At 39.4% G+C, this 23,465-nt stretch overlaps 3 protein-coding genes across 10 annotated transcripts; 2 read left to right on the forward strand and 1 right to left on the reverse strand.

The window, feature by feature from the left end:
- Positions 1–1,137: 1,137 nt before the first annotated feature.
- On the reverse strand, positions 1,138–23,138 carry LOC6639949 (WAS/WASL-interacting protein family member 3). 8 transcript variants are annotated; one of them, XM_047010130.1, is made up of 11 exons: positions 22,969–23,137; positions 22,415–22,542; positions 6,997–7,363; positions 6,632–6,885; positions 5,697–5,866; positions 4,987–5,424; positions 4,585–4,745; positions 4,101–4,516; positions 3,336–3,470; positions 2,954–3,245; positions 1,138–1,461 (listed from the first exon to the last, which is right to left on the reverse strand). In XM_047010130.1, exons 3-11 carry the CDS (start codon positions 7,361–7,363, stop codon positions 1,172–1,174), a joined length of 2,523 nt encoding a protein of 840 aa, XP_046866086.1. In that variant the 5' UTR covers positions 22,415–22,542; positions 22,969–23,137; the 3' UTR covers positions 1,138–1,171. The 8 variants fall into 8 exon arrangements, with proteins under 8 accessions (XP_046866086.1, XP_046866080.1, XP_046866081.1 ...); XM_047010124.1 differs by having other exon boundaries at positions 6,632–6,888; XM_047010125.1 differs by having other exon boundaries at positions 6,632–6,888; positions 22,658–23,137.
- Positions 8,517–9,424, forward strand: LOC6639932 (ficolin-1). The gene is made up of 2 exons (XM_002063413.4): positions 8,517–8,575; positions 8,633–9,424. Exon 2 carries the CDS (start codon positions 8,641–8,643, stop codon positions 9,310–9,312), a length of 672 nt encoding a protein of 223 aa, XP_002063449.1. The 5' UTR covers positions 8,517–8,575; positions 8,633–8,640; the 3' UTR covers positions 9,313–9,424.
- On the forward strand, positions 9,488–10,673 carry LOC6639931 (ficolin-1). The gene is made up of 5 exons (XM_047009957.1): positions 9,488–9,545; positions 9,582–9,594; positions 9,654–9,730; positions 9,792–10,302; positions 10,364–10,673. Exons 1-5 carry the CDS (start codon positions 9,488–9,490, stop codon positions 10,617–10,619), a joined length of 915 nt encoding a protein of 304 aa, XP_046865913.1. The 3' UTR covers positions 10,620–10,673.
- Positions 23,139–23,465: the final 327 nt, after the last annotated feature.

A 23,465-nucleotide genomic window follows, 5' to 3' on the forward strand; every position in this document is an offset into this window, starting at 1 on the left:
ATGCAACACGTTGATAATATGGAACGATTAACTAATTTGTAAATGCCACATTCTGCTTGTTTACTCTTTAATAATAATACTTGTAAACGATGTAAATGTAAATATATAGTAGGTATAACGAAAAGAATAGCATGTCATATCGGAATCAAGCAGAACGAACATCTGGAGTCTGGCACGCACTTTATACTTATATATTTATTGTATATTCAGAAAATATTGTGCATTTCTCTAAAGTAACTAGCCATATGTTATACTATGGCTAAACCATGAAATCGAATGTTATGTATGTGTGTGAAGTGAATTTCGTTGACACAATTTCAGTTGTTAACATTTTGAGTGTGTGTGTGTGTGTTTGTTTTTTGGTGTGTGTTCTTGTAGACATTATTTCAATTAAATTAATGTGGCTTGGGTTCAACGGTTTCAGTCTAGTTATTCATAGGTAGGCATAGTAATATAGATACAAAACACACCTAAGTCATTGATTTATAGTAGTTGCTAATCAATTTACTAAATTTCAATTTGAATTTAAAACAAATAATGCTAATTATAATTAATTGTATTATGTACACATTATGATATATAAATTTTTATAGAACAGTGCATCTCGGGAAGACGATATACATACATAATTGTTGTTGTTTTTTGTGAATTTTCTAGCAACTTTTGTTTAAACAGAATGTGCTGCATCTATCTTATATCCTTGCAGTTGATACATACTATTAAACATTATTATAATGTATGCATCCAAATCAATTAATTACTACTAAAAACTAAATTAATTTTTAGGTGAAATTAAATAGCCAAACTGCAAAGGTATATGAACTTCGGATGGCCAAAGTTAGGATCTGGTATGTTTTTGACTAAATCATTTCAATTAAGCTCTTTGCAATAATTTCTGTGTTTTCTTTTTTGGTTTTTTTTTTGGTTTTACTGGCTCAACCTAAGATTTACAATAAGACCTCGGGGTAATTAACACATTCCATTCCATTCTGTTATTGTTCTCGTTTTTCTTATGCAATTTTTCATAGACATTTTGGTCCAATAAAACATATACATATACATACATTACACACATGCGTCCATTATATGTACAAACAACAAATTAAGCGAAACAGTCACATAATACATATGCTAATATACAAAGCATCAAATATATATTTTGTACATCTGTTCAATAGACCGTTGAATTTCGTGGAACCGAGTCTGCTGGCTGCGACTGAGGTCGAATGGGCACCGAATTGTTTGCCGCTGCACTGCCGCCATATAGAAAACTGGACTGCCTTATGACAGACACGGTTGCAGCGGCGACACCTGCTTGCGGCGGTGGGGCAGGTGCACGATGTTTTTTAAGCGGTGCATAAGCGGGTTTCAATGGCAGCACTGGATTACGATTTACATTGTTGTTTGAGGCGGCCGATGAATTGTTATTGTTGTTATTGCTTGTATTTGGCACCAGATTAGCTGAGAGAGAAATAAATATAGATACATACATACATACTGGATAGATGGGATATAGATTGAATATATGTATATATATAGTATGATGTACATATGTCATAAAAAAAATGTATTTTCGCTGCGAGAAAGTGAGAGTTGTGCAAAAAAAGCGCCGACCATTGGTAAGAAAGGGCCACGTCGCAAAAAACCAAACCAAACCAAAACAAAATAAGAGGACGAAACAATTGATAAAGCACACAGTGTAATACAAAATATATGTATGCATAATATAGAAACAATTTTTATTTTGTTATATCATTTCATTTAAAAAAGAAACTAAAAAAAAGGAGAGTATAGATAAATTAACTTCAAAAAATAAAAATATATATATCTGCTGTGCCTTTCTTAGATAAGTTTAAGTATAAATTTTCATTGATATACAAATAAAATCATGCGCTACATATTACAAATGTATACAACAAATCATATAGTATATGTATGTGTTCGCATGAATTGGTTGTGTGGCGAGGGGGTGAGGGCTGACAACATATATATGTAATACAGTCGAGGACATATGGTGTATATATAAGGGATATTTTTGTGTTTTATAAAATAAGAATAATATAATGCTTAGAAATAATATCATTTTTCTTTTGTTTCTTTTTTGTGTTTTTTGTTTTTCCTTTATCTGTAAACAAATAAATACCGAATTTGCATTTCAACAAATTAGTCGCATAAAGCTATTCAACTTTAGTAATATGCAATATACAAATAACATTTCCTATTAAATCACGGATGCATAACGATTTCAGAAATCAAATTGAAATTAAATTTTCTATGTTTTAAAATTAAAAAATATACATTAAGATTGAATATTAAATCAGAGAAACGTATATAATCTTATGTAAATTGAAGAGGGCAAAAAAAGATTAGAGAATAATTTTGTAAGACGTTTTTTTTAAAATAAAACTTTTATATTTTGGTATCGTTTTGCATCCCCGATTCATACAAAGAACAACAATAATGAATAAAAATAGCTAACTTTTCGATATGCTTAAGAGTAAATAATCTTGATACATAGATCGTGGTGTAACATACATAGGTGTGTGTGTAGTTTTCTATTCGTGTTTGAAAAAAGTATAAAATATACATTCGTTGTTTCATCGAAATTTAAATGCTATAGCGTGCGCCCTAAGATAACAATTTATTATACTACAATTGGGTATGGATCGAATGAAACCGACCATTAACAATATTTATATTCTATATAAGATATTTATATAATATTCATAGAAATATTGTTAAATTGACGGTTTTCACTGATTCAAATTCCATTTATAACATCATATCATTTGTGGGTATCGGTATAATAATATTAATAATAATAATAATAATAAAAATAATATATTTTTAATTATAATTGTACACTTAAGCACATACACATACACACGCACACACAAACACGCACACCCACACGTATACACACACACACACACACATATACACTACTACATACCATTGGATGCCTTAAGCGTGCGACTAGGATAAACTTTTTGTATGTTTAAAAAAGGAGGCGGCTTGGGAAATTCGGTAACATTGTGAAAACGTTTGCCAAACTTTGTCTCCAAATCGATAACCAGTCGACCAACTGAAGCTCCACAAGCAGCTGATGACCCAGAAGTGGCTAATCCGTTGTTGCTACCAAATAACTGAGAAGAGTTCGCCATGTGCGTAGGTGGCGTCAATGGAGCATTGGGCCTTATAGAAGAATGACGCTGGGGCGGCACTGGTGCCTGCTGGGAACCCGCCTGTAATAATACACCGAAGAAGAATTGACATTAGTTTAGAATGAATCAAATGAATACATAACAAAAAAAAAAACCCGTTTTTTACGTTACGTTGCGTTTGAAGTTGAGATTGAGCATCGACATTTTGACCAACTTGATTATTTGACTGGTGCCTTCTTTTGCGCGTTCAGTCCGTTGCCTAACTGCGAACAGTCTCTTGAACAGCCAGAGCTTTACTTTGTCATGCTAAGCGAGTGGGAGGATGACAACAACAACAATGAATGCCAAATGGGCCAATATTTCTTGTGATTGTGCAGGATAAACGCGCGCGTATAACCTTTGTGTTTTCGTCACGTATTTGGTTGGAAAATCAATCTGTCCTCCTCCCCCCATTCACTCACTCCCTCACTCACCACCCTATTAACGAAAAGGTAAGTTATAAAAGTGTGCGCAAGGGAGAGCAATGCGCGCGCAAAGAGAAATCCCTGAATGCTACCAAGGGTAAACATAGAGAGAGAGCGCTCTAAACTAAACAACTTTCTATATTAGTTGGGGTAGGTTGAAACACCAAGTTACGCTATTGTCTTGGGCAATGGTCAGTTTTTTACTTCTCTGGATGATCTGATTCACAGAATCTAATATATTATTAAAAAGCAAAAGGAAATTTAAATGATTTTGAGTCCTGCATTGATTTCTCGACAATCTAGTCAATGGCCTACATATTTTTTCTCTTTTGACATTTGTGCTCATTGAGAAAGGCGGACGACGACCAAAATAAAACCAAGTTATAATTTTAGTATTGACCTTTAACCTATAAAAGAAAGGCGGGTCGGGGCGGGGCGGTGTGCGTCCTATGACTCTTCCCCTTCTACTTACATTGCTCGACTGTCGTTGCGGGGGAAGAGGTGGACAGGTACGATGCGGAGGTGGTGCTGGTGGATTGATGGGACCTCCGTTTAATACAATCGGTTTGACGTTCTCAACCTTCTTATCTTTATCCCGCATGATAGATGACTTCGGGCTCGATGTCGGTGGCGGTGGCAATGTTGCTGGAAGCGGCGGAGGTGTTGCATTACTTGTCACTCGGAATTGATCACGCAAGGCAGCCACACTGCTGGTGCTGCTAGATGTGGATGGGGGTGGAGATGAAACCTGGGCCTGTGTATTGATCGCAACACTCTGTACCAAAGTTGTGTTGACAGCGCTGAAGGGCGATGATATGGTGCTCAGATTTGAATTGGAAATGCTGCGAGCCGGTGTGGGCGGTGGCGGAGGTTTCACCGATGGCCGTGCTGCAGGAGAGAGATGGAGAAGAAGAGTTATAGAGGGGAGACCTCTTATCAGACATCTTTTTACTTACACTTTGGCACACCGGGTGCACATCTCATACTTCCTATACTGTTCTGGCTAATGGAGTCGCTTGACTGAAATTGTTGTTGTTGTAAGGGCGCCCGCATGGTGCCGAAATGTTGTTGGGTTGGAAAGACAGGTCCATTGACGCCTCCAACTGCTGGCGGAGATCTGTGAAGGGGCAAATGCACACATAAAGCATTAAGTTTCGTTTTTTACACAAACACACACACAACGATTATGAACTAAAGTTAGCATGCGTTTTGAAGCTTAGTTACAAATATAAAAGAAACCAAAACCTTTATAATTAAAACAAATTTAAAAAGCAACTTGACGATTTGTTGTCGTCTATAGACAATGGCGGTTAGCGAGTTGTGCACATTTATTTATTACAGGAGATGGATATTTGTACCTGGGCGACTTCATGCTGTGGTGACGGGTCACCATTGGACGTTGTTGACCATTAGCTAGCGCCAATTGTTGCAGACCTGGCGGCTTTGGGGCGAAATTTGGTTTGCCGAAGCTGATGCTTGGTTTTTGTTGCTGTTGTTGTTGCGGGGTGGGCGTAGGCGTGGGTGTGGGCGAGGCCATGGGCGGAGGCGGCGATGATTTTTGTGCATTATTATTACCACTACCACCACCACCACTAACACCGAATAACGATGATTTATTTGGCGCCAAACTGTGCAGTGATCCCGTGGATGAGGTTCGACTTTGGTTTAATGTTGTTGTTGATGGACTTGAGTTTATTGTTGAACTTGCACCTTTTATTGTTGTGGTCGTTGTTGTGGCTGATGTTGATTTCGATTTTGCAATCGAATTATTTACAAAATTATTGCCTAACGAGATACTGTTGTGGTGGTTCAGGTAAGGATATTGTGGGTAATGTGAACAGAGTTGTAGTAGTAGTGTGTGTGTAGGATAACACAAATTCCCGATAAAGAAAAAATAAAAAGATATAATCAAATTTTAACAAAAATGTACAAAAACCGAAATAAAATTTCTTGTATATCAAAATTTTTACGTAACAATAGATGTATATGTATATGTATATTATTTGTATAAAACATCTAATCAACCCAAACAACATGCCATATATACATATATGCAAAAAAAACTTACTTCAAATTGGCTGCCTTGCTCTTGACACTGCCACTGCTGTTGCTCCCGCTATCCGAGTGAGTAGGCGATGAAGATTTGGCATGGGAATTCGTACCGAACGCCGCTGATGGTGTGGGAGTGGAAGCTGTTCCTGCACGCGGTATATTCATGCGGTCCAATATCGAATCGCTCTGCAAATACAGAAATATTTCATCAATTAGTATTCGGAGTTAAACAAATATAAACATTATTATTATTATAAGTATAGGATATGGTAAACCTAAAACTATCAACCTAACTATATTTTACAAGTACTGGCAACTAAGGCATTCGGCTTAGCCGAAAACTTCATCCATACATTAGCTTGGGATTCGAACACGAATCCTCGTTGTTTAGTTGCCTAAATGACTGACTAAATAACACTTAGACAACTCATTTACCGAGGACTTCGACAAATACAAATTATCCTTGCAAATTTTCATATTTATTGCTTGAGATGTTTTCTACTTGACACAAACTAACACAAACACGATTAGAAATTATATTAAGAAAGGCCAAGAATTCATTTAAAAAAGAGAAGAATAAAAGACTGTACTTGGCTTTAAAAGTTACTGTCAATATTCTAATTAAATCCTACTTTACTCTTCATATCTTCATTGCTTTGGATCGATATAATTCAATCTGCTTAGTTCTATTTCTGATTAAACCCTACCAGGAATTGATCTTTTAAAAGTTATTCGAAAAATGTCTATAACCATTCAAAAAGGTGCCTTTTGTCTTATAAAATATTGAAGTCCCAACTGAGTGAGTAAAATTTTGCCATGCGAATAAAATTTCGCTTTTTTCTAGTATGACCTTGATTCTTTCTTCCGTTGTCCAACAGCATGGATTTTAAATACATATACATATGTGTATATATACATATATATATAGATCTGATCTGATTCCCTTAATACCTTTGGCGGCTGCGGTGGTGGTCCACGATTTGTTTTTAAATTTGCTTCCGTTGCATTGATATGTGTGCTTTGTTGTTGTTGCTGTTGTTGTTGTTGTTGCTTTTGACGCTTCAGTGTTAAATGCTTGGTGAGCTCTGTGCTGAAGTCCATGGGTTCATTGCTGGCAGCCGAGGCAACAGCAGCGGGAGGGCTGTTGCTTCGAATTGAGTTCGTTGCTGTGGGCTTTGATGTAGTTGTTGTTGTTGTTGCGGCTGCTGCTGTTGTACGTGTGTGTGCGTGTGTGTGAAACGGTGCGTGGGTGATAAAACGGAAACCGATTGAGCAACAAAAATTAATTTGAATACAGAACTACTTAAAATACTTACCGCGATAACCATTCACGGGCTTCAGTTTTGGCATCTGGGAGAGACCTTCGAAAAGACCACTCAATTTTGGTGCTCCATTGCCAATGCCATTTGTGTTATTATTACTACTGCTGGTATTATTATTATTATTTAGGCCACGTTTTGCTCCTCCAACCGTTCCGGCTCCATCTGCCCCACAAACTTTTCCAGCCAATGATGGTCCACTTTTATCCACAGTTGTTGTCTTTCGCAGCTTTGTACCCTTTTGGATGGAGCTAAGAAGAGCTGATCTCGGATCCGCACCACCTTTTGCTCCACCCCCGCCCATTACTGGTGGTGGAGGCGGTCCTGGTGGTGGCGGTGGACCCGGCGGCGGTGGTATTGCCATCTATAAGAATTGAAAAATATATATTATTGTTAGAATTCTATACGTTTCATAAATCAGTTTTCTTATTTAAATACTTTTGGCTTAAAAGAACCTAAATGTAGCCTCATTTCAGCATCTGTCTAGTCGAGGCTTTTGCACAAGACTGGCAAACGGGTCTGGATTCAGACCCATTCAGCACTCTAAAAGCGACCCGTTTTGAGACTGCCACCCACACACTCACACACATTTAATATTATAAACTTTTATACTTATTGTTTACGCTCTGTCCAATCTTGGCGAGATTGAAGCCATGATAAACAACAACAAAAAACCATAGCCAAGTTCAAAATGCTTGTAAGCCCGCACATTGTTTAACAACCTACATAATTCAAAAACGAGTGAAGACATATTTTAAAATTTTAGATACCCTTTCGAATAATTTGAAAAGTTTTAACAACCATTTAATTCTTTGAAAAACCTATTTGAGGAAAGTAACTCTTGCTAATTTAAAACATATGTATATATTAATACTTGAATTCTTATTTCGAGATGACAAACCTCTAAACAAAATCAATAAACTCTCTCTTGCAAGAGCATACAACTTGGCTGCACGTGGGCATTAACAAAAAAACACATATTGATTTTGAATTATAGATGAACAATTGGTTTGACTTTACAAAGAAATAGAAATAAAAATAGAAACAAAATGTTTGTCGTTCGCTCTAATTAAAATTTTTGGTTTGAGAATTAAATTCCCATCTAGATTGTAAAAACTTCCATTCAACAATTTATGTATTTTTTCGTTATCAACTAATTGATCTTACTAGCTTATGATTAGAAACATTTCACAAATCATTGATTGCTGAGGCAAAAAATAGTTGGCAAATGAATTTCAGTTGAGCTCAAGTAAAATGTGGAAACAGAGCATGATTTTGCAATTACTTTTCGTATTGTGGTTTAGTGAAAAAACAATATGCAGTAACTTGGAAGTAAGATAAAATGTAAAACTAAATAAAATATATTTTAATGAATATTATTTTCAAATAGGTAAACGAATTAAAAAGTCATCTCCAAGAAATCTATGAGAATGCAGAAAATCTATTGATAAGGTAAAGATCATATAAAAATGTAAGCCCATTACTCTTTAATTACTTTATTAACACAGTTTCAATGAAGTACTTGATGAACTTAAAAATTATTCCCACACTGATCCGAGTAATGTTTCTGAAGATGGTGAGTATTTAAATACTTCAATATATTAAAGCAAATACTAAATAATACAAATTTTAGTCAAAGTAATGCCTTCCTCTTGCCTCTCCGCACCAATGAATACCACTGGAATGCATGTAATTAAAGTGCCAGGACAGAAACCCTTTAAAGTTCTATGCGATAGTAGTTTAGCTGGTCTGGGATGGATTGTTATTCAGAAGCGTACAAACGGAAGTCTTAACTTTTTCCGTAATTGGCAGGAATATCGTGAAGGTTTTGGCAATCTGAATGGCGAATTCTTTTTGGGTCTGGAAAACATACGTGCAATTACGGCTCTGGAACCATACGAGCTTTACATACACTTGGAAGACTTTAATAAGACTGTGCGTCATGCCAGATACGATGAATTCGCCATAGACAATGAAGTCGGGTCTTATGCCCTTAATGTATTGGGTAGATATACAGGAACTGCTGGCGATTCGCTTAGATCGCATTATAGAATGAAATTTTCCACTTATGATCGTGATAATGATCATGAATTTAATAGAAATTGTGCATTTTCGTATGTTGGAGCTTGGTGGTATAATGCCTGTTTGGATAGCAATCTAAATGGACAATACATCGATGGGGGCAAATACGAAGAGAAAATGTTTGCCCGTGGAATGTGTTGGAGATCATGGCATGGTCACAATTATGGATATAAAATTACACAAATAATGATAAGACCCAAGTGTCGTAAAATTGGACCCCACAATCGTTAATAGATCTAGAAATGTCATAATGACGTCAATTCCACAACTTATCTCTTACATGGGAAACGAACTTGACCTGAATATTTTGCAAGTGCAATTGATAACGCATTGCATTGATTTACAAATAGAAATATAATAAATAATTTAGTCTAGATCAGTTAATTTGTGCAATAAGGCCGGAAAAATGCAAATTTATTTCATTTCCATTACAATACTGATCATCTATTTAAGTTTAGCTGATGGTAATCAATTAAAAAATGCTTACGAAAAATGTGAAAATTTGCTTTTAAGGTAAATAAACAACAACAATAAAGTTCTTAAAACCCAATTAAATGGCAATTATTTTAAAGCCTCAAAACACATTTAAATGAGCTAAAGACCAAGGCAACTGCAATAGGAGAAAGTAAGCCAACTAGTTCATCAAATGGTGAGAATAGACAAAATCTTATAAATGAGATTGATTAAGTCTTATATCTATATCAATTTAGTATTTGGCTATCCTTCATCTTGCCTGGCTGCCTACATCAATACAAATGGCATTCACATGATCCAAGTGCCCGGACTGGAGCCCTTTCTGGTGGCATGCGACACTCGAGTGGCCGGAGCCGGCTGGACAGTGATTCAACGTCGACAAGATGGTACTGAGAACTTTTATCGCAATTGGCTTGAGTATCGCAATGGTTTTGGCAGCCTAGGCGGTGAGTTCTTTATTGGTTTGGAGAGATTAAATCATTTAACTACCGCAGAGCCATACGAGTTGTATATATATCTCGAAGACTTCAATGGTGATACTCGCCATGCGAAATACGATAACTTCACGATAGACAACGAAGAGAATTCATATGCCATAGCTTCGTTGGGCCGATATTCAGGGGATGCTGGAGATTCGTTTAGCTATCACAAGGGAATGCCATTCTCGACATTTGATCATGATGTGAGTGGCAAAGGTTGTGCCAGTACAAATGTGGGAGCTTGGTGGTATAATGATTGCCAGCAGAGGTAAGAACCTTTTACACTCCGGCTTATCATCATATACTCAATGGTTTTCTGTTGTTTCCAGCAATCTTAATGGACAATATGTGGAGGGTGGCAAATATGAGGTGAAACTTTCTGGTCGTGGCATTTGTTGGAAATCTTGGCGTGGTTATGATTATGGCTACAAAATCACTCAAATGATGATTAGGCCGAAATGCTCAAACAGCATAAGAAGACAAGAACAACAACAACAACTACTAAGGGAACAAGAACTTAAAAATCAGCCGCGATCTCCAAGGCAGACGACTCAATTTGTAGAATGTCAACCTGGAGAAACGTGACTTGAAATAGCCACAATTGTTGTTGAAACTAAATTTTCGAATTATGTTTTATGATCGTTTTTATGTTTTTGCATTGAATCATCTAGTGGGAATTTTTGTGATTATTTTTAACCGTTTTTCTTTTTTTTTTTTGTTTTGCTATTAGATAAGCGTTATCAAAAATTTTTTAACAAATTTTTTTTTATTTACATTTTGATAATATTTTGTTCACTAATTCGCACACCCACACACACACAGAGAGAGAGAGAGGGAGAGAGAAACGCGACAAACAATAAATAAATTGACGACAAATCAAGTAAGAAAACGCAGCGTGCGCTCAGTTTGCCAGTCAAATTCAAACTAAAGAACTTTAACAGCTGCGCATGCGATACCGCAAGCAAGACAGAGGGAGAGCGAGCAAACGCCAAACGTTTGGGGGGGAACACGAAGACACGAGAGATTGAAAGAAAGAGAGAGAGGGCTCCAAAAGAAAGTCATTAGGGGGGAGACGACTGTCAGCAAGAACAAGCAAGAAATTAACATACAAAATTAGCCATCCGCCATGACGTCACAAGCGAACAATCAAAATGTATAGAGGAAATCATCGTTTTGCAATATTTATGGGAAATGATCATAGAAATTGTATTTTGTGTTTAGGCCTTCCAATACTTGACATTTTACTTATTAATTAAAAACAGTGGGTCAAAATTAAATAATTACTACTGGGATATGATTCATCTCGAGTAAAACTGAATCAGCAGATTTCAGTCATCAAATTGCCGAAAGGAAATTCCTAAATTTAATTTCCTTCAAGAATATGATGACGATTTAAACGGATGTTAAATGAATTCATCAGCTATGATTAGTCCAATTCTCTTTAAATTAGTTAGAAGCTAACCCATAAAGTTATCGTAGCTAGTACAAGTTACTTCCAGTTGATGTTGTTGTCTCAGATCACAGAGAGAGAGGGAACAGTTTATTTCAAACATCTACGCCTTATCGAATGTTTATTTTATTAAATATACAATGACTCATAACATGTGAGAGATATATGTACATACATACATACATATAAAAGAATGTGCCAATGGGAATTGAAATTAAAAAGTATTAGACTTTAAGGTATTTCTCAGCTCTGATATATCTTATCTTTTAGGGAATAAACTTATCGTTTATTGGCGCGGCAAAGAGGAAAACAAAATGCAAAAAAATTCACCCTAGACATGACAAAAATTTCAATCAGACAAATTTGGATTAAAGCATTTTTATGCATTCATATATATGAATACATAGGCGGTTAGTATAAATTTAATAATTTGATAAGGTTTAAAAACAAATTGAAATTGAGGTTCAATGACAGCAACAAAATCAAATAGTTGACACTGTCAATTGTGTGAGTGTGAGTCATCATCATGGAAATCACTTGGACTGACCACCTTTAAGATATGTATGTACATACATATATGTATGTATCTTCCTGGTGTACACATATGTATGAGTACATACAAACTTTATTTCATTTACGATTTTCGAGGTGTGTTATCTGCCGGCTTCTCCTTGATTTGCTCCCAATAAACTGCCATCAGGTTAATTGCCCCAAAAATGCACACACATTTGTAAAGTAGGGAGTGGTTAATAGGCGTGGACAGGATATACCCATAGCCGTTAAATTAAATTCAATTTGAGAAATGATTACAACTGTCTAACATATCCATTTTCTATTAAAACACGCACCAACTTCCTAAAAACGGCTGTCAAATATTATTTCTAAGGCCTGCGCCTGCGGATGCCCATTATGAAAGGTAAACATTGCCAAAATTTCCGGGTCACTATACACATTATATTCACAACATTTGTATATAGAGTATTAGAGTGGTTCAAAGTAATGAACAACTGAAATTAAGTTAGTATAGAATGACTACAGTCTTTTATTATGATAATATTTAAGCAAGTTTCATTCATCCATTTAGCAAATCTTACACAACCGTTTTGGTCCACTCAAATACACATTATATGTCTGTATATCTGGAACAAATGGAATGTAACTACTTATAAGGAAAAGACAAAAGAGCCATATTAAATGATGAGTTGGCCAACTCCCAATACCAAAGTTCCCCCTAATGATGGCAATTTGTTTGCTTCTTTTTCATCTTTTGCTTTTTGTGTCGTTTTGCAACTTTTTCTGCTTTACATTGGAATATCGGTATATTACTGCTGCACTAATATAAAACTACTTATTAGTTTAGCATGCATTTTTATTTGCCAACAAATTTTTACACATGAATCTTCTTCATCAAATGTTACATTTATTTAGTTGGCAATAACAGGTTTCCAAGGCAAAGTTAAAGAGAAAAAAAAAAGAAAAAACACTTTCGCTTTTTTAAAATTTTTGAATACTTTCAGTTTGCTTTGTTACTACTTTGTCTGTTTATATTTTAATCGTCTTTTGGCACTCTTGTAAATCGAGAAAGCACTAACATTTCATTGAAATTCCAAGAGCTTCGAATACTACAAAAAACATTCACCACTACATACATATAAAAATGTATATGCATGTGTGTTTATAAATTAAATATGTGACTGCTGTGTTAAAACATTTGTTTTTGTCCACGCCATTCGACAAGCATTTCAAAAAGAAAAAAATTAACAAATTATTATTACATCACGCTTCATATGGAAATGCTTGTAAAATTAACTCCAATTATCTTTAATTTTCAAAAGAATTGACTCAGAAATATTGACCTAAAAAAAATAAAGAAATTTTCCAGAAATTTTGACTGCAATTCGCAAGCACTCTAAAAAAACAGTTTCTTTCTTCAATTAGACCTTTCTGGGCATTTATTTGTTTAAACATTCATATATTTTTGGTTTTTATATATCACTAATATAGCTTTTAAAAAGTAAATTTAGTAACAACATGTATATTATTGAGCTGTACATATATTTTCTATAGATATCTTTAATTGTACAGAGAAGTTCCCAAAAATTACGCCGAAAATAATGATAATGTGGATATTGGAATAACTGGTCCCAAAAATTATGTTAATATTTTATTTAATGATGCAAAATTTAATGAATAAGTTGTGTACTGGTTTACAAAAATTGATTTCAGCGAGTTAATTTTGGAAAATTAAGAAGATTTTAAAATGTTTGTCTAGATTTCGACCTTTTTGAAGTTTTAACTGACTTGAGGTCAATAAATCTATCTAATATGCAAAGTTTGATTGCAATAACTTAAATATTGAAGGAGAAAATCGTTTTTTTTTTCGATTTTGGGGGAAATTCCCTTTTTTTCCCCCAAAAATCATATAAAAAATTTTAATTAAACTTGCACACTTTACATACTACCTAAGGGTACTTGCCAAATTTGATAACTCTAGCTCTTATAGTCTCCTTTATCTAGCTGCTTTAACGGACAGACAGTATTTGAAAATCTTCTTTATGCCTGTTATATACATTTTGTCGACTAAAATATCCCACCATACCCTTTAGATACATAGTATAGATTAACATTTAACAATGCTTTTGAACAGGGAAAAGAAGTATTTTATTCATAAGCATTGTGGTGAAAGATATTCTATTGATAAAGATTTTCAGTCGGGGATACGTAATATTCAAAATATATACTATAATTATAGTTTTCCTGTGCTACATCATTTAATGAGTAGATAAAAATTTAAAACCCAGTTTATTTTAAAATCTTAAACATAAGTCTTAAGCATCATAGTGGAGATATTTTAAATGCCTTCTGTTTAAATACAGCGAAATCTCGATACTTTATACACCGTTAAATTTAAAATCTGATTAGTTTGCAACTATTTTGTAGTCATTCATTCATTAATAAAATAATTTTTAGGTCATTTTTACAACGTTCTCAAAGTCAATCTCAAATGTTTCATATCAAATTTTATAATTATTGCCTCTCTCTCTTCTTCTTCCACGGGAAGTGTGATGTCGTAATGATCATATTCACTTACAACAACAACAAGAAAATAAAAAAAATGAGTGCTGCACATTTGTTTATTGTTGTTGGCTATCTGCTTTTTTTTTTTTTGCAGTTTGAGGGTTTTAGTTTATTTAAATGCGGTTTTCAGTGCTGTCGCACAATGCTTAAATAACTAATGCAAACATCATATCATGAGACGCCCGTTGTAGTTGTCGTTGTCAATGACAACAACGGTGTTGGGTTCGCTTTTTGCATACATACATACATATACAAGAGGAACAACAATAAAAAATGATGTAAACAATCATCATCAGCAACATACACACACACACACTCACAACAACTATGAGTCACATATCAATTCCATCTAAAGTTGACACTGAAGCGCGGTAGCGAAAGGCAGAAAACAAACAACGGCTTAGCATGGGGTAAATATTTTGTTGATTTTTCGCTGAATGTGGTGTCTTCACTGTACACATGTATGTATTACTTTATGATTCAGATTCCAAGAGCACATTCATCGTGAGCTGCATAAGGAAATGCATTTTGTCTGGCAAGTATACTAATGAGATCACAGTACTACATACATTTATAGATACACTGCGAGTGTGTGTTTTTTTTTTTTTTTTTTTTTTTTTTTTTTTAATTCCATTTATTACTCGTACATAACAACTTATTAACGTAACATATATAAAAAAGAATATAATAAACAATAAATATTAAGCATCACAAATCAAGGAGAGAACAATACAGTACACTCGTGAAGTTAGAGGGGGGGAGGTGGATACGAATACAGGGTCAAACGGGACTACTTTTGGGTACTGCTTCGCAGGGCCCTGGGCGATCATTCCTCGTGCCTCTGACGCTCGAGCCTCCTGAGCTCCTTCATCACCACCGACGCGAAAGTACTGACGGCCTCCCAGGCTCGGGGATTAGCGACCATCAGCCTGGTCAAATTTTCCAGTGTTGCGCGATGCCCCATTGCGCACTCCATGGAGATTCTCGCCGCTTCAAATCTGGGACAATGCAGCAAAACATGCTCGGCGTCTTCGGGTATTCCGCTGCCGCACCAGGTGCATTCGTCCGAAGTTTCGTGGCCGAATCTCTTCAGATACGTCCTGAAGCAGCCGTGACCACTCAGCAGTTGAGTCAGGTAATAGTTTACCTCGCCGTGTTTGCGCAGGACCCACGCGCTAATGTCAGGGATGAGCGTGTGCGTCCACCTTCCCTTGGTCGAGGTGTCCCAGCGCTCTTGCCACCTCCGTATACTGTGTTGCCGCGCTAGACTGCGTGTTTCTCCCGGTCCTACTGAGCTACCTCGTCTGGCCTTAGCGACTGCTTCGATGATCGCTGCCTGATCTTCGATCGGCATCATTCCTGCGATAACGAGCGCCGCGTCATCCGAGATCGTGCGGAATGCACTGCAGACTCTTATCGCGCTTAGCCGGTGGGTTGCTTCGAGTCCTCGTCGGTAGCTTTTCACTCTCATGCCGTCGATCCACGCTGGTACTGCGTAGAGCGCCGTCGATGTGGTGACGCTCGAGAGCAGTAGCCGTCGTCCCTGCCTCGGGCCGCGCGTGTTTAAGAGGATGCGCGATAAAGCGTGTGCGGATTTGGCTGCTTTTTCTCCAGCATGTTGCAGATGCTCCCTAAAACTGAGCCTTGTGTCCAGTAGAACGCCGAGATATTTGATAGCCCTCTTGGATTCAATCACAGCGCTGCCCACCCGTACTTTTGCGGATTCCACAGTCTTTCTGCTGCTGATAAGCACTGCCTCCGTCTTGTGAGCTGCCAACTGGAGGCCGGCGGCCTGGAGCCACTGCTCGACGCTTCTAATGGCGGCATTCGAGCGTTCCTCAACTTCCTTGACGGTCTTAGCGACCACGGCAAGGACTATGTCGTCCGCGAACCCTGTGATGTGGGTGCCAGGCGGAAACTGCAGGCGTAAGACTCCGTCGTACATTGTATTCCAGAGTAAAGGTCCCAGCACCGAGCCTTGGGGCACTCCTCCAGACACTGTCCGCACTACTGGGCCATCATTTGTGGTGTAGCAGATGGTCCTTCCTTGGAAATATTGTCGCACACAACTGAGGAGGTAGTGTGGGACTCCAAAATCGGCTAATGCGACTAGGATACGGCTCCATCTGGCCGAGTTGAAGGCGTTTTTTATGTCTAGGGTGGTTACCAGACAGTACTCTTTCGACCCCCCTTTCCATCTAGCACCGGCGATCGCGTCCGCCGCAATATTAACCACGCGTGCAATGGCATCAGTTGTGGACCTAGCCTTCCGGAAACCGAACTGCTGCTCCGCAAGTCCTCCGTTGGCTTGGATGGCTGAGCTAAGCCTTGCGCAAATTAGAGACTCTAGAACTTTACCTGCCGAGTCCAGGAGGCAGATCGGCCTGAATGAAGACGCATCGAGAGAAGTTTTCCCTGGTTTCGTAAGCAAGATTAGGTTCTGCTTTTTCCATCTGGATGGGAACGCGCCTTCCCTCATGCACTTGTTGTACAAGTCCACAAAGGACTCAGCCTGTAAGGACACCGCGATCTTTAGTATTTGGTTAGTGATTCCGTCGGGGCCCGGAGCCTTCGCAGGTTTAAGATTCCGGACTATGTTGAGTACCTCGTCCACTGTGCATTCTTCTATTTGTGGGTGAAGCGGGGGATGCAGGACAGGCAATTCGTCCACGATTTGAGGGAAGAGGGTGTCTACTATGCCCCTTACAGTCGGGGCGTCCTTTGGTGCCGGAGTCTTGTCTATATGCAAGCGCTTCACGACAGTCTGGTATGCCTTACCCCATGGGTCCTGCTCTGCGGAGTCGCATAGGGCGAGGAAGCACTCGCGTTTGCTGTCTTTGATCGCCTTTTTGAGAGCCTTGCAGCACTGCTTGTATTCCAGATATAGGTCTGGGAAGGCTAGCGTCCCTCTAGCACGCTGGTACATGCGCCTCGCGCGGAAGCATCTGCGGCGAACCTCGGCGATACTGTCATTCCACCAACAGACTGGTTTGTGGTGCCTTCTGTATGCCTTGCGCTGGGACATACTCTCATCACAGGCCCTCTCCAGTGTCGACATGAAAGAGTTCGCTGCCGTGTCTGCATCTCCTAGGCGTGCATCACGTAAACTCTCCAACACTCTGCTAAACGTGTACAAGTTTAAGGACTCAAACTTGTAGCTTTTCCCGGTGGGAGGCGTTCGCTCAGCTCGTGGCATGGTTGTCCCAACGGTGAAGACAATGGCCTCGTGGTCGCTACCGGTGTAGTGACGCCCAACTTCCCAATTCGACTGTGAAGCTATGGAGTCACTGGCGAACGTAAGGTCGACAATGGATCCTGCACCGGCTCTACTGAAAGTGAATCTTGAGCCGGAATTGAGCAGCGAGACACTGAGATTGCAGAAACACTCGAGCAAAAGGCGGCCCCGTGCGTCGGAGCGAGTACTACCCCATTCAGTTGCCCAAGCATTAAAGTCACCGCCAATGATGACACCTTGGCGGCCCCTGGCGTCGACAGAAATGGCGTCGATGGTACATCCAAACCTCTCTAGGGTGTAGCTGGGAGGCAGGTAGCAGCTATAGACCCAGTACCCTCCAATTTTTGCCCGGACGAAGCCCTCCATCTGGGCGACTTCCTCAATTGGGAGCCTGATAGTCCCGCAGGACCAAATAGCAGCCTTTCCGTTGATGTCGGATACCCAGTCGGCGTTCCTCTCCGTTCTATACGGCTCACTGACTAGGGCCAAGTCGTAGCCGCCTTCCCGAACCGTCTGATGGAGGAGATCCTGCGCGACGGCACAGTGATTAAGGTTCACTTGGATGAATTTTAGGCGCATCATTGATGGGCCCGTGGTTGCCTCTTTGTTCCATTAAGGGGGCACCGATGACTGCCCGCAAAGTGGTTCGTAGGCTGAAGGCCCTCCTCTTGGCACAGGAAGCAGGTGGGGTCTTTTAATCCACAGCTCGCGGCTTTGTGTCCTTCCGCTCCACACCTCAGGCAGCAGTTGGACCTATCCACTTGGCTGGGGCACTTCGCCGATATATGGCCAGCCCTGAGACAGCGGTAGCAACGCTTAGGCAGCTCGTCCAGCTCCTTTATACGGCAACAGGACCATCCAACACGGACTTTGCCTAATGCCAGTATCTTCTTCATCACCGTCTCAGCTGCACTTATGACTGCGACTTTGGACCCGGAGAGCCCGCGGCGTAGACTCCTGACAGTACAGCAGTCCTCGTCGACACTTGCTTGATTTGCCAGTGCGACAATAAGGTCGCGAGGCTCAGTCAATTCATCTAGTTCGCGAATAATTGCGTGTTTGGTTGGAGCAAGGACACGTACTCCGGCTGAATCCCCTAGGACGTGCTTCAGCTCGTCCTTCAGGAACTGCTTGTCCTCAGGGGCCCCCTTTAGCTCGAGTAACAACCCGTCTTTGACGGTGCGTCGAACCTTGACGACTTGCTCACATACGCGTTTGAGCTTGTCATCACTGCGCCTCGTTACCATGGCCAAGACCTCGCTGTAGCTGCGGCCCGATGCTGGCTGGACCAAGAGAGCCTCCGGCTTGACTCTGCGAGGTACCCCAGATTTGTGACGGGACGCCCGCGATGACGCACCGACCCGCTGCCACGTACTGGTGTCCTTCTGGGCAGGGTCGTGGGGTTGCTCCTCTCGCTTATCAGCAGGCTGCTGTGCAGACTTCTTTTTTGCATCTTTGATGACACTTACTCTGGGTGACACTTGCGTCGGCTTGTCCTGTTTAAGTGGAGGGACTGCCTCATCCGTTTGCTGGTAGCGACTCACGCGCTTGGGAGGCGGTCTACTACAGGATACGCACCTCGGCTCTGTTGTGGCAGGGAGTTCTCGACCGTGGAACATCGCACTGACAACCACGACTAGTTCTTGCAGTCTGGCGACCTTTTCCCTAAAAGTGTTTGTGATGCTGCGGTTTATTTTGCCGCTAGCATCTTTCTCCTTGGAGTAGTGGACAGCAATTGAGTCCAGGAGGATACTCATTTCGTCCAGTGCCTTGACCTTTGGCTGTACCTTCGATTTTTTTGGGGGTACGTTACCGCCGCTGTTAGGACTATGCGTTGGGGAGTCTCTAGTTCGCTTCGGGGTCGCGTCTTGACCAGTCGCCACCGACAGCGCCACATTTTGAGCCACGAGACTTAAGGCAGCCTGCTGTTCTGGCGCTTGCCCTGTTGGCGGAGGCGTCCGCTCTACTGGCATTCCCTCGGCGGGCAAGTATTTCCCCCTGCCTAGCGATGGGAGTTATACCGCTCCGACTCGGGAACTTCTTCCTGGATCTTTATTTATTTTAAAAAAAAATAAAATAAATAAGAGACCAAAAACAACCAAAAGGGAAAAAAAAAATATATTTAATTTCCAGATGCTTCCAGCGGATTTGAGCCTTGGCCTACCGGTGCCGGCAACAGCAAGCAACAACAAAAAAGAATATATATGTATATGTGTATAGTATTGTTATATATAAATAAATTTGTTTTGTTGTATTTATTTTATTTTATTATATTTTTGTTCCAATTGCAAATAACAAATAATCCAAGAAATTCACGAATCCCCAGCGCGGAGTTGAACCAGCGGCCCATGCGCCAGCGACTTGCGCGACTCGTACAACGCCACCGAGCAGATGTGTAGCTTGGTGCTGGAACTCAGCTATGTTACGAGCGGGTTCGAGTATCGGATTAAGTGCAGTGCAGAATCGAAAGTGCCCAACTGTTAACAGTTTACAGAGTGCACAGTTAACAGAGGCAGATCGTGTGGTAAAAGGCGTGCTGTTAGCGCAGTGGGCGCTGTTAACGGCTAGTTAACTACTGATCTGGCAAACCTGGTATCAGCTGATGGTTCTATCCCGCAGGAACGAATTTGTGTGGGCAAAGAGGAACAAAAGCGGGAACCGAAAGAAATGTCAAACCCGACACACACCAACACTGACGCATCCACAAGTAACGGGACGAGGCAGAGCAGCTCCCACCCCCCTGGTCACCCAAGGAAAGTGCAGGCTCATGGACCGGTGCACGCAGCAGGCCCTGGTCACCGGGTGTTCGACGACCGCCGGACGAGATTTGGATTCTGGCGAGTAGACACTTAACGCGGGCACTTGCACCACTAACTCAAGCCTTTTATTCACAGGTAGAAACACAATATAGATGAATAATTGGGAGCGGAGACGAAGACGCGTCCGCACTGTAAACACTGTTCATCTCTCTTTTTCACTGCGAGTGTGTGTGTATGTGTGTGTGTGTACGTGTCAATGAAGTAGTTTACGCAAGCAACTTAAGTTAACAAAAATAAATGACCGCACACTGGGCCCGGCAAGTCTCAGTCCATCAAATCTTTGCATGTGTCATTATTGCAGCAACGGCAACAATATTATGCACATACCAGGAGCGGATTAACTAGACCTACCACTAAGTGATCGTACACAACAATATCATTTATGGCCAAAGAAAGTTCATTACCGCGGCTAGTTGTAGTATTTTAAGTGGCAGCTGGCCAGATGATAATCCATTGTAATTTTCAATTAATTTTTGATTCTAATTACAAAACTTTTACTTCTGCTGAACAACTCATTGTTAGATGACGTATTCGGATATATTAGCCAACAGTACAATTATTGATTTAGTCAAGATTTGAATTATAGCTTTAAGTGCAACAACAAATCAAGAAAACAACATTTTTTTGCTCTAAAAAAATGTAATTTTCGTATGTGAATTTATTAAAACTATACGACCACTTCGAGTACTCAAGTTGGTAGTAAAGAGAAATATCGAAAACAACTTTGAAATTATTTGAAAGTAATGTTTTTCTAATGAAATTTATATTAAAGCATAATAATAATCAATAACAATGAAAATAATTTTATGGGGTTTACTACTAAAATGTTACTTTCTGTCTACAATTTCAAATTCGAAATTGTCTATTAAAAATGAAAATGGAAAATAGGTAAAGCTCTTCCTCCAAGTTCACTGAAATATCTAATTCGATGTTTTCTTTTACATTTTTAAGCATTGAAGCAGGAAACGAAAACCTCCCAATGGAGGCCAAGAAAAGAGAATTTCAAATCCCTCATTGTCACATTTCTAAATTTATACATGGAGGGGGACATAGACATAACTCAAATGCCGACTCCTGCAGCCTTGCGCAACAGCAATGGCATTGAACCCGTCTGAGAGGTGGAAAGGGTAAGCGTTTATGGATGAGTTTTCACAATAAAAGTCTACTGCAATTGCAAAAGAGAATTCTTTTAGTGTGTGTGTGAGTGCTTTTATTTTTTTGGGTGGAAAAGTGTTTGCTTCACTCTTGGGAAGAACTAACTCATTCATATTTCGAAAAACCATCCCTTAGGGCAGCTAGAAAATGATTTTTTTTTCTTCTTCGGTAGGTTGGCAAGCGCATTGCACTTTTTGTAGGTCAGTTCTGGGTGGGTGGGCGGTGTGGTGGTTGTATTTGTATGTTGCACTAGGCGGGCAGGGCTGGGGCCAAAAACCTCATGCGTCGCGTGCCAGGCGGCAAGTTTTAATGTGATTAAAACAAAAGCGGCAAAAAACAAAACAAATTACTTATTTTTTTGCAAAGTACTGAAAGTCGGTGACAAAAATCAAACCATCGGGAAAGTTTGTTGCACCCTTCTTAGACACTATCAGTTGCAGCTTGTTTCCATGGAAGATTTGCAAGTTGAAGAGTCATCCAATAAGCAAATACTGGAGACACTAATACCAATGTACCTTATAAATGGGCGATAAGATATAAGAGGGATTTCTCAAGTAAATATGTATATGAATTTCCAGTACTCAGTAGACATTTTTACATTATTTGAGGTAAGGTAAACGGGTTAATTTACAAACAAACTCACCTTGATTTGTGGGGTTGGTGGTGCTGCTGCGGTTGACGTTTCTCAGCAATATTCTGTCAATCTGTTGGCCGTGATCGATAGAGTTGATTGGTGAATTGTTGCGTTTCTCGTTCTCTTCAGCTCAAGTTCTATTGAAAACAAAGAAATGTTAATGAAATTCAAACATATGCACATTCATATGTACATACATATGTATATATGTATATACAGATGTATATTGCGCACCCAGCTTAACTTCCTAACCTTAACCTTTTTTTTTTGGCCAATGGCATTACGATGGCAATAAATGAGAACTAAACGGTGAAGCCACTGTGCAATTTATTTGTTTAAAAAACTGATGCCGAAAATAGAAGGAGGAACATTGAAATTGTTTTGACTAATTTTTTCATTTATTGTTTCATACACACACGCACACAGCACGCATACTTGTGCAGCCCACTCTCACTCATTTACAGGCACGTAGACTGAACGGGGGGTAAAGTAAGTCTTAATGTGCAATCAGTCCCCTGGCGAAATGAATTTGGGTATACGGCACTGTATTTGACTCCACTCACTTTAACAATTCATATTGGGCAAAGCTAAAGCTTTCGATTTTGTTGCGTTTTTAATTTGATTGATATTCTTAGCACACTATATGAATGATTTGTTTACTAAATTAAAAAAATTAAAAAATTCATCAGGGTTTTCCACTGATTCTGGCAACACTCGACTAGTGCAGCCAGAAGCTAAATGGGGTATGCTACAAATAGTGGTGGCATTCCTAAAAATAGCTAAAGTTAGCGCTGAATTGGACTCTACAAAATAGAGAGTTCCTAAATATTTATTTAATTCTTTTTGATAAAAGCTCAGTGCCGTTCATCAATATAATTTTGTTTATACATCATTAAACAATATAAAAATCGATGTAATATTCATATTGATACATAAACTGTAACCCGCTAAAACTAGAGATTTAATGGTAACACTAAGCCCCAGTGCTGCCAATGAAAAGTGCTCGGAAATGAGTCGACGTGGTACATCTTAGCGCCCCTAGCGACAAGTTTTGCAACAT

Source organism: Drosophila willistoni (genome assembly GCF_018902025.1).
Source record: "Drosophila willistoni isolate 14030-0811.24 chromosome 2L unlocalized genomic scaffold, UCI_dwil_1.1 Seg196, whole genome shotgun sequence".
NCBI classification, from domain to species: Eukaryota; Metazoa; Arthropoda; class Insecta; order Diptera; family Drosophilidae; genus Drosophila; species Drosophila willistoni.